Consider the following 12,393-nt stretch of genomic DNA (forward strand, 5'->3'; position numbering starts at 1 on the left):
AACAGATCACTCATCTGTTGTAACAGATTCCTGGTCAGTGGAACAGATCAACTATCAATATTCTTTAGATTTCTTCTAACAGAAATGTTATCTGTCGAAATAGATAAATTATTTACTGGGAGAAATTAACTTGTTGCAACAAAAAAGTTGTCATGATCCAAACCGAGGCCCTGACTGTGATGAGCATCCCAAACCATAAAGGTCTGAACACCTTTCTATCTTGAAATCATATACACCATTCACACGTGAATAAGGAAATACAGAAATTTTAGCAAGGCAGAATCATGGTCATAAATCTGATATGAATTTAGCATTGAAGAACGAAATCCAAAACTAACTAGCAACATCTACAAAATCTCTACTACATACTCTCTAACATAATCTGAAAGCTGGGACAAGGCCCCCAGTAGACCAAAACCATATCTAATAATTGTCTGTCTGAAAGTAAACAGGCCTTTTTGAATAAAGAAGGCTCACCGACTAGACACTGCAACTCTGTCTGATAAAATTTATTGCTTTTCTGGACCCCTAGACTGAGCCTTAGAACTTAGAGTGAGGAGGAGGGTCAATACAGATGTACTGGTATGCAAAGTAATCCAAAATAAAACTTTCATATAAGTAAAATAATGGAGATAAATTTGTTAAAACATCATTCATAAACAGTTCTCAAAATACATGGGCATTTCTCTGAAAATCATAAATCATTCTGTCAATGCACTGTCTGTTTTTTGTGTTACCTCTGAGTTAGGTGGCACTCCCCTACAAGTCTGATATTCCATGGGCTATATGGAATCCGCCATTGACTCGGTGGGGAAGCCCCCAACCCATGTGTCCCGCAAGGGTTGGAGTGTCTAAGTCTGATACGCTACAAGGCACTAGGCCAGCATATAATAATATACCCTGATAAGTAAATCACAATTTTGGGCAATGAGTTGTCTGAACTCATGTCTTCTTTAGGGAACCGCCTAAGCTCTCTTTATAACTAATTTTATCCTGTTCTAAATCATGCATTATTCTAGTTTCAATATCTGAAAAGTCAGACGTCAAACATGCATTCTATTTTGTTCTGAATTACTATGGCATTATATGGATTGGTGTCGTCACACCAAGACTTGCAAGTACAATTTCTAAGCCATAATGCATCATGCATGATTCTTATATTAAAACATAGTTCAGACCACCCAAACATGCAATTTAACAAAGAAAATTCATGTTCCGAAAACATAAGTCAAAACTATGCAAAATTTCCATCCTTTCAATAAACAAGTGGTGGTCATGTAATCTCTAAAAAACCATGAAACCCTTCTCATTTTATGATTATGTTCAACATTAATCAACATAAACAACCCTCTCTCTTTTGAAATTAAAATCATAATCCAAATATAACATTATTCAAGACATTTCATAACATGCTTTTCAAGATGCATTCAAGCGATTTCATAGTATATCATAAGTAAATGAAAATCATCACAAGAGAGGGATTTTTAATGAATCATGCTCTCAATTTCATCATCAACCTTAAAACACATACTTACAATATATAAATAATTTCAAATCAATTTGGGGAAGGCCTAAAGGCCAAAACAATATCATCAATGCTTCTAAAGCATGAATATATTCATAAATCTGAAAAATCCTTTATTAAAATCAAGATTTCCATACCCATGAGATTTTAGGAAAACCCCATGTACCTCTATTTAGGAAATTAAAAGATGTTTCTTGATGCCCATGGCTTGGGGATTCCAAATCTCTAATTTGTTTTGAAAACCTACGGTTAAGTCTTGAGTTATTTGGGATTCTTATTTGAAATCCTAAGGAGAGTTCTTGATGGATTTTGGTGAGAGTAGGTGCATTTTGGTGTAATAGGAATTAAATCACGTGTTCAAGATGTTAAGGGGTTAAAAAATACCCCAAATACCATTAATGAAATCAGTACTAAAATATAACTAGGAGCCCGATTTCAAGGGCCACTGCGACGCGCCACTATCACGGTGGCTCATTAGAAAGTGATGAATTGATTTTTGGCCCACTCCATGACGCGCCACCATCGCGAAGTCTCACTGGAAATTAACCATCATCATTTAAACCCTTTCCGCGATGCGCCAAGGACAGGAATGACGGTGTTATACGATTAGGACTTAAATTAACCTTAACTCCTTCACCGAGTGTCCATTTTGCATGAATGTTATGTCAACGGAAAGCTTGTTCAATCATCTACATAATGAAAAGTTGAAATCTAAGGAATTCCATAGGGAAATAAGTATAAATCATTCTATAATCTAATGCTTGATAATTTAGGGACAAATATTTATCTAGGAAAAACTTTGGGGTGTTACAATATCCCCCCTTGGGAATATTCATCCCCCAATGTTGACGCGGGGCATAGACAAGCATAATTTCAAGCATACTAAGGCATAGAAAGAATAAGGCAAGGATTTTACCTTCCATTTTGTTGTCCACTGGATCAAAAAGGTTTGGGTATCTAGCTCTCATGTCAACTTATGATTCCCAAGTTGCTTCTTCAGTTTTCTAGTTTCTCCAAAACACTTTAACTGAGGCTATCTCTTTGCTCCTTAATCTTCTAATGTGGCGATCGAAAATTTCTATAGGCTCTTTTTCATAGAATAAGGAGTCTGTCACTTTGATTTCTTCAACTGGAAGCACAAAAGAATGGTCTCCAATACATTTCTTCAACATAGATATATGAAATACCGGATGAACAGAACCCAAACTAGCAGGCAATTCTAACTCATAAGCAACACCACATATCCTTCTCACAATCTAGTATGGCCCTATATAGCGAGGACTCAGCTTACCTTTCTTTCCAAATCGCATGACTCCCTTTATGGGAGAAACCTTGAGAAACACCCAATCTCCAACCTCAAAGTCTAGATCTCTTCTCTTAACATCAGAGTAGGATTTCTGATGACTCTAAGCTATCTTAAGTTGTTCTCTAATGACTTTCACATCCTCCATTTCCTAATGAACAAGATTAAGCCCAAATATCTGCATCTCACCTACTTCATACAATCCTATCAGAGACGTACATCGTCTCCCATACAATGCCTCAAATAGTGCAATCTTAATATTATAATAGAAACTATTACTATATGTGAACTCTATCAATGGCAAGTCCTCTACCCAACTATCTTTAAAATCAATCACGTAGGCCCTCAATATATCTTTCAGGATCTGGATGGTGCACTCCGCTTGGCTGTCTGTCTGAGGGTGGAAAGCCATGCTCAAATTTACCTGGGTGCCTAAACCCTTTTGAAACGATCTCTAAAACTATGAATAAAACTATGTACCTCAGTCAGATATGATGGACATAGGTGCCCCATGCAAACAAACTATTTCTGCAATGAACAACTTGGCATAATCCTCTCTCGAATAATTTGTCCTGACAAGTAGAAAGTGAGCTAACTTGTTAAGCCTATCCACAATCACCCAAATGGAATCATACTGGTTTCAGGACCTCGAAAGTCCTGTAATGAAGTCCATATTAATCATCTCCCACTTCCATAAAGGCAAAGCTATCTCTTGAGAAGAACCACCTGGCCCATTTATGTTCCACTTTAACTTGTTGACAATTCAAACACTTGGCAACATAGTTAGCCATATCACGCTTCATATTATTCCACCAATAAATGGTTTTCCAATCATGATACATCTTAGTAGAGCCAGGGTGAACAATATACCTCGATGTGTGAGCTTCGTCAAGGATTTTTTTCCTCAGACCATCTACATCTGGCACACACAACCTACCCTAGTATCTCAAAATACCATCACCACCAACTTCAAATGACATTACCTTTTGTTGACACAGATCTTTCTTGATCTGTATCAAGATGGGATCTTCAACTTGCTTCTCTTCAACTTCTACACAAAAGGAAGATTTAGCTATCTTATGAACAACCACTCCTCCATCCTCGAAATCTAAAAGTCACACTCCTAGATTTGCAAGTCGATGAATATCCTTTACCATCTCCTTCTTTTATTTCCCCACATGAGAAAGACTGCCCATACATAACCTGCTGAGGGCGTCGGCTACCATATTTGCCTTGCCCAAATGATAGTGTAGGCTCATGTCATAGTCTTTTAAAAGTTCCAACCATTGCCTCTGCCTAAGATTCAATTCTTTCTGAGAAAAAATATACTGTAAACTTTTATGGTTAGTAAATATGTCAACATGCACTCCATACAAATAGTGCCGCCAGATCTTAAGTGCAAAAACCACAGCCGCTAACTCCAAGTCATGAGTAGGGTAGTTTCATTCATGCAGCTTCAACTGCCTAGATGTATAAGCCACTACCTTACCATACTACATAAGAACACACCCAAGTCCTACTTGAGACACATCATAGTTTATAACAAAACCTTCTGTACCCTTCAGAAGGGTCAAAATAGAAGCAGTAGTCAACTTGTGTTTCAACTTCTCAAAACTATCTCACAAGAGTCAAACCACAAAAACTTTACCTTTTTCTGAGTCAACTTAGTAAGTGGTGTAGCTATGGAAGAAAAACTCTCTACGAACCTTCTGTAATAACCAGTCAAACCCATGAAGCTCCGAATATCAGTTGGAGTTATAGTTCTGGGCCAATCCCTCACTGCCTCAACCTTTTTGGTATCAAACTTAATCCCCTCACTAGACACAATATACCCCAAGAAAGTAATAGTATTTAACCAGAATTCACACTTGGAGAACTTTGCATAAAACCTATGATCTTTGAGAGTCTGGAGGATAATTCGGAGGTGATTAGCATAGTCCTTCTCACTTTTGGAATAAATCAAGATATCATCAATGTAAACTATAACAAACAAGTCTAGAAACTATTGAAAGACCCTATTCATTAGGTCTATGAAGGTTATAGAGGCGTTAGTCAACCCGAAGGACATGACTAAGAATTCATAATGACCATATCTTGTTCGAAAAGCTGTCTTGAGAATGTCTAACTCCCAAACTTTCAATTGATGATATCCTGAACGAAGGTCTACTTTAGAAAAGCACTTAGCACCCTGAAGTTGGTCAAACAGATCATTAATCCTAGGGAGCAGATACTTATTTTTTATAGTGACCTTGTTTAACTGGCGGTAATCTATGCACATACATAGGGAACCATCTTTCTTTCGCACGAAAAGTATAGGTGCACCCCAGGGAGAAATACTAGGACGGTTGAAACGTTTATCTAGGAGGTCTACTAGCTGCTCACTCAACTATTTCAACTCTTTTGAAGCCATTCTATATGGCGGAATAGAGAAGGGACGGGTGTCTGAAAATATGTCTATACCAAAATCTATCTCTCTATCATGTGGTATTCCTGGGAGATCATCTAGAAAAACTTTTGGGAATTCATTTACTACAGGGACAAACTAAAAAGGAAGACTTTCGGTGTTAGAATCTTTAACCTGAATAAAATGATACAATCAACCTTTGGAAATGAGTTTATGGGGCCTAAGATAAGATTGAAGTTCCCTCTAGGTGCTAAAGAGTGTCCTTCCCAATTTATTACTGGCTCATTCGGAAAAGAAAAAGTAACCTTTTGGGTTCTACAGTCTAGTGTGGCATAATACGAATGAAGCCAGTCCATCCCTAGGATAGCATCAAAATCAACCATATCAAGCTCTATGAGATCTGCCGCAGTATCCCGACTAAGAATAGACACAATACAATTTATATATATCTTCCTAGCCATAATAGAATCACCCACCGGAGTGGAAACAGAGAAAGAGGCGGTAATGACTTTGGGCTGAAACCCAAAACCAACAGCCACATATGGGGTCACATAAGATAAGGTAGACCCGGGATCAAGTAATACATAGACATCATGGGAAAAGATTTGTAACATACCAGTGACAATATCTGGTAAGGCATCTGCCTCCTGGCGGTTAGAAAAAGCATATAGCCGATTGCTACTGCTTCGGCAGCTGAAGTGGTGCCCTTTTAAGGCGGTGGTGGTGCGGAAGAATTTGCCTGTTACTTAGCTCCACCAACATTCCTCCTAATGGATGGAAAATCTCTCTGAAAGTGACCCAACTTACCACATGAATAACATACCAATGAGCCCAGCTGACACCTTCCTGGATGATGCTTACCGCAAGTCTCACACCGTAGAAAAGTACGATACTGCTGAGCCACACTGTCTTGGGACTGAGTAGCTTGAGCTCTGGGTCCATGACTAGTCTGAAAACTCTGAGATCTTCTATCAACTAGGGGTCTAGGCGCTGGGGCGCTAGCTGCAGACTACGCATTAATCCAAAATATCTTCTTTTGCCACCTATTTCCCCAGTTACTGCTCTGGGGCTGACTGTGGCTTTGATCCGCTATTCTGGCTCTCTTCTCCTATCTGTCCTTCTATCTAGATTTGACGATTTTATTTTTCTTCTCTTCCACCTACTACATGTGAACTGACAGCCTAGCAAAGTCCATATCCCTATTTAGCATCGCCCCTTGACATTCAAGCGCTAGATCATCTGAAAGGACGGATGTAAATTTCCTCATCCAGGGTCTCATATTACCTGTCATTTTTGGTGTATAATAAGCCAGTTGGTTAAAATTTAGAGTGTACTCCTGGACACTCATTTTTCCCTGTTTAAGATTCATGAATTCTTCTACTTTGGCTTCCCTCAACTCTAGAGAAAAGAATTAGTTAAGAAAAACTTCCACAAACTCGCCCTAAACTATGGGCTCAACACTCTCACCCTTCACCTCTTTACACTTATTATACTATTGGTTTTCTATATCCTTAAGTTGGTACGCTGCTAACTCAACTCCTTCCACCTGATCTACATGCATTACTCTAAAAATCTTCTTCATTTCATCCACGAACTTCTGTAGGTCCTCTTCTACCTTAGTGCCCCAAAACTTTGGAGGGTTTATTCTCATAAATTGGCCCACCCTAGTATCCTCCGAAGTAGCAGATGCAGACCCAGTATCCTTCGACATCTGAGTCTGTGAAGCTACTAGTTGTGCAAGTATTTGAATGGATTATCTAAATTCTGCATTTGATATGTCCCTCTGAGAAGACTGAGGACGGTTAACATTTGTCTTTGGAGCTCAAAGAGGACTGGTCGGGACTAGAGGTACTCCCAGAATGGGAATAGGTTTTGGGGTGTGGGCTCTGTTACGGGTCTGCATGCCATGAGTGAGGCAGACTTCATCATTGTGATTATCCTGGTTGTTGGAATGATGAGGAGGCATGACTATTTTCTAAAATAAAATAGATCACTGATTAGGGGATAATTCTAATTCAGACTCTAAGGCACGAACTAAATCACATAAGTATGGCGTGCTACACACCCATAGTCAAGACTCTACCTGACGCAATTTTGCAAACACCTTGAGACCATGAATCGTGCTCTGATACCAAGTTTGTCACGACCCGAACCGAGGCCCTAGCCATGATGAGCATCCCAAACCATAAAGTCCCAGACACCCTTATATCATGAAATCATATACACTATTCATACGTGAATAAGGAAATACGGAAATTTTAGTAAGATGGAATCATGGTCATAAATCTGATATGAATTTAGCATTAGAGAACGAAATACCAAACAAACTAGTAACATCTGTAAAGCGTCTGCAAAATCTCTACTACATACTCTCAAACACAATCAGAAAGCTTGGCAAGGCCCCCAGTAAACAAAAACCATATCTAATAATAGTTGTCTGAAAGTAAACAGGCCTTCTAGAATAAAGAAGGCTCACTAAGTGGACACTGCAACTTTGTATGATAAAATCTATTGCTTTTATGGACCCCTAGACTGAGCCTTAGAACCTGGAGGGAGGAGGGGGGTCAATACAGATGTACTGGTATGCAAAGTAATCTAAAATAAAACTTTTATATAAGTAAATAGTAGAGAGCAATTTGTTAAAACATCATGCATAAACAGTTCTCAAAACACATGGGCATTTTTTTGAAAATCATAAATCATTTTGTCAATGCACTGTTGTTCTTTGTATTACTTCTGAGTTAGGCGGAACTCCCCTACAATTCTGATATTCCACGAGCTATATGGAATCTGCCATTGACTTGGCGGGGAAGCCCCCAACCCAAGTGTGCCACAAGGGTTGGAGTGTCTAAGTCTGATACGCTACAAGGCACTAGGCCAGCATATAATAATATACCTGGATCGACAAATCATAATTTTGGGCAATGAGTTATCTGAACTCATGCCTTCTTCGAGGAACCACCTAAGCTCTCTTTATGCCCAATTTTATCCTGTTCTGAATCATGTATTATTCTAGTTTCAGCATCTGAAAAGTCTGACTTCAAACATGCATTCTATTCTATTCTGAATTACTATGACATTATCTGGATTAGTGTCGTCACACCAAGACTTGCAAGTCCTATTTCTGAGCCATAATGCATCATGCATGATTCTTTCAATAAAACATAGTTCAGACCACCCAAACATGCAATTTAACAAAGGAAATTCATGTTCTGAAAACATAAGTCAAAACTATGCAAAATTTCCATCCTTTCAATAAACAAGTGGTGGTCATGTAATCTTTAACAAACCATGCAACCCTTGTCATAATATGGTTATGTCAACATTCATCAATATAAACAACCCTCTCTCTTTTGAAATTAAAATCATAATCCAAATATAACATTATTTAAGACATTTTATAACATGCTTTTCAAGAGGCATTCAAATGATTTCATAGTATATCATAAGTAAATGAAAATCATCACAAAAGAGGGATTTTTCATGAATCATTCTCTCAATTTCATCATTAATCTCAATTCCATCATCAACCTTAAAACACATTCTTACAATATATATATATAATTTCAAATCAATTTGGGGGAAAGCCTAAAGGCCAAAACAATATCATCAATGCTTCTAAAGCATGAATATATTCATAAATCTGTAAAACTCTTTCTTAAAATCAAGATTTTCATACCCATGAGATTTTAGGAAAACCCTGTGTACCCCTATTTAGAAAATTAAAAGACACTTCTTGATGCCCACGGCTTACGAATTCCAAATCTCCAAATTGTTTCAAAAACTCACGGTTAAGTGTTGAGTTATTTGGGATTCTTTTTTAAAACCCTAGGGAGAGTTCTAGATAGATTTTGGTGAGAGTACATGCATTTTGGTGTAATAGGGATTAAATCCCGTGTTCAAGATGTTAAGGGGTTAGAAAATACCCCAAATACCCTTAATGAAACCAGTATTAAAATATAACTGGGAGCCCAATTTCATGGGTTACCACGACGCACCACTATCACGGTGGCTCACTGGAAAGTTACTAACGGGAATTTGGCCCACCCCGCGATGCTCCACCATAGCGGAGTCTCACTAAAAATTAACCATCATCATTTAAACCCTCTCCACGATGCGCGAAGGATAGGAATGATGGTGTTTTATGATTAGGACTTAAATTAACCATAACTCCTTCACTGAGTGTCCATTTTTGATGAATCTTATGTCGGCGGAAAGCTTATTCGATTATCTACGTAATGAAAAGTCAAAATCTAAGGAATTCCACATGAAAATAAGTATAGATCATTCTAGAATCCAATGCTTGATACTTTAGGGATAAAAATTTAGCTAGGAAAAACTTCAGGGCGTTACAAAAGTAATCTATTGTAAACAACAAAAATAGTTTCTATACTGTTATAATTTCTTTCAATAGATTACTCATCTATTGAAATAGATGACTGGTTTGTGCAATAAATCAACTGTCAATATTGTTTATATTTTTTCAACAGAAGTCTCATTTGTCACAATAGATGAATTATCTATTGGGAGAAATCAAAGTCTCAAACATGTCGTCCTATTGGAATAGTTGATAGAATTTCAAACAACAGATTATTCATCTGTTGTATCAGATGGTTCATTTGTTGCATCAGATGTTTCATCTGTTACATTAGATAGTTCATCTGCTGCTGAAAAAATAGTATCAGGAGTTTGTTCAATAGAACAGTAACAATATCACTATTTAATATCAAATACACCATTTTTACCAAGAACAACAACAAATCAACCCAACAACATCAACACCCACAAAACACAAATGTATAAAACAGTGACAAAAAATACTAAAATTGTTGTATTGTTTGTACAAACACAAAGAACAAAAATCAAACTTCAAAAAACTCAACAGACACCAATAAATCGCATCAACAGTTCAACAACAAGCACTACAGTAATAACAAAAAATCATTTTTCACTCTAAAAAAAGAAAAGAAGAATAAGAAATACTAGAAATTAGCTTTTTATTTAGTCCCCATTTCAAATTTAAGCAACAAATATTGAAATTACTAATAAATACTAGAAAAAAATTTGACTCAAGTTCTTTTTTTTCTTAATAACTAATAAGTCCTAATTTTTTACCGGTGAAAGAAGAAAAGGGACGATGAAGAACTCAAAGCTTTTATCGCCAGAGAGTAATGCAGTTACGTTGATTAAAGGTTGAAAGTCAAAAAGGAACTCGAAGCCTAACTATTTATCTCTGGGAGGTTGAGTTCGCCGGAGATTGAAGGAAGAAATTTCTAAAACTGTTGGATGGGAGAAGCTTAAGAGAAACAGTCGAGATAGTAAGAGGGGAGAGTTATGGTTTGATTTGTATTTTTGAAAAGATTAGAAAGTTTTGAAAATATTTATCAAGTCCACAATTAACTTAATTAAGTTTCCTAATTATGTTTGACCCTTTAAGTTGGTCAATGTCACCAATCCTTCATTCAAGACTTAAATGACACCTTTCATTCAATTTTCTCATGTTATTACATATACAACTATTGAAAACCAGATAAATTTCCGCTAGTTTTAATTCTTTTACTTTAGTTTATTTCTTTCCTTAGTTATTTTATCTCCTACTCTTTGCAAAACACTTCAAGAAAACAAGTTCCCCTATGCGTGGTTTGCAATTTACAATCAAGAGATTCTTTCTACTTCCTAGTTTTTCTTGTACGTTAATCAGATTAAGGGCCACCATCAGGTATGCTCTAACTTTAAAACTTCTTTTATTATGGTAAGTGATTGATAGATGACAACCCAAGTCCCCAAGATTCTTGAACCAAGTTCAACTAGGAAAGGAGCTAAAATCGCACTTATGGTCTACTGTGTAGGCCCAGGGTTTAAAAAAGACAGCTTACACTTAGAATTCAAGTGGATTTTGAGAAATAATGGGGACCAAAAATTGAGTTAAAATCAAAAGTGGGTTCTGATAAAAGTTGACGACATTCATGATAGGCTATCACAATTGATGGCTTAATAGGAATGTCATCAAAGACTCACAAGAATGAAGTGGTTATTATTTAGAGCTGACGACATTCGTGATAGCCTATCACAATTATGACGACTTATTAGGAATGTCATCAAAAGTTGTTAAAATTTTGAACGTATTGGCTAAGGATGACTTATCAAGAATTGTCGTCACACCTAGAACGTGAAGCATAAATAAATCGAAATAATTAATGTATTTGTGTTTGTGCTCTTGTGGATTAACCAATGGTTTTTCTACTGCTATAGGAACCTTAAAATGGTACCAAAAAGAAAGAGCCCCAAAGCAACAAAGAAAGTTCACGTCGTAAGCTCATCGACGAGGAATCTAATTACAAGGAGGAGGAACCCCTGCTCAGGAATAAAAAAGAGAAGCAAAGTTTGAAAAAACCTTCGCCACCTCCACCCATTAAAGTGGAGGATAGTGATGATACTGAAACTACAACACCACTAGAAAGTTCAGCTTCTGAACATACTACCTCTGAGCAAGAGGGTTCTGAACAACATGAGTCTGACCATGCCGAATCTGAAGAAGAGGAGCAAGAAGGGTCTGAGGATTTTGAGTCTGAGGGAACAGCATCTGGATCCCCATCCATTGAATAATAAGATGATGAAGAGTCTATAGCTTGGGGAACACTTATCAAATGGAAGAACCCCAAAGTTTAAGATAATTCTAGGCAAAAAATTCCTAGGAAAGAGAGTATCTTCATTGCTGGGCTCCGCAGAACTGATAGAAGAAGTGATGAGAGGCTAATTAAGGAATAAAAGGTGATTATCAGTAGAGGGTTGAGCAGGTACCCTGAAGTGGAACAGAAGTTCCAAGAGTATGGCTTGGGATGGGCCACAAAAGGAAGAGGTTCATTTTGCCCTGCACTGGTTTGGGAGTTCTACACGAACTACCAGGCTTAGTTGGAAAATATGTGCAAGCCAGGTGAAAGAGTACTAGGCCAAAACCTGTTGGATAGAGTGCAGGTAAGGAGCGTAAGGCTTGATGTCTCAATCAGAACAATCAATAGGTTTTTACATGGTCCTAATTTCACTCCTCAAGCCACCGCACCATCATATTATGCTAGGATTAGAAACCGGGAGAAACAACATCTGTGGTTGGCCAACATCATAATTGAAGGAGAACCAGCATGGGTAGCAAACCCAAATGAA

General features: G+C 37.4%; 1 protein-coding gene across 1 annotated transcript in view; it reads left to right on the plus strand.

Moving 5' to 3' along the window:
* Positions 1 to 11,838, plus strand: part of LOC124898519 (aspartate, glycine, lysine and serine-rich protein-like) — a 28,115-nt gene extending 16,277 nt beyond the window's left edge. The window contains exon 4 of the mRNA XM_047412158.1: positions 11,509 to 11,838. Coding sequence (XP_047268114.1) covers positions 11,509 to 11,838 — 330 coding nt within the window. The remainder of the gene's footprint in view (positions 1 to 11,508) is intronic.
* Positions 11,839 to 12,393: the final 555 nt, after the last annotated feature.

This window comes from Capsicum annuum, chromosome 5 (assembly GCF_002878395.1).
Source record: "Capsicum annuum cultivar UCD-10X-F1 chromosome 5, UCD10Xv1.1, whole genome shotgun sequence".
NCBI classification, from domain to species: Eukaryota; Viridiplantae; Streptophyta; class Magnoliopsida; order Solanales; family Solanaceae; genus Capsicum; species Capsicum annuum.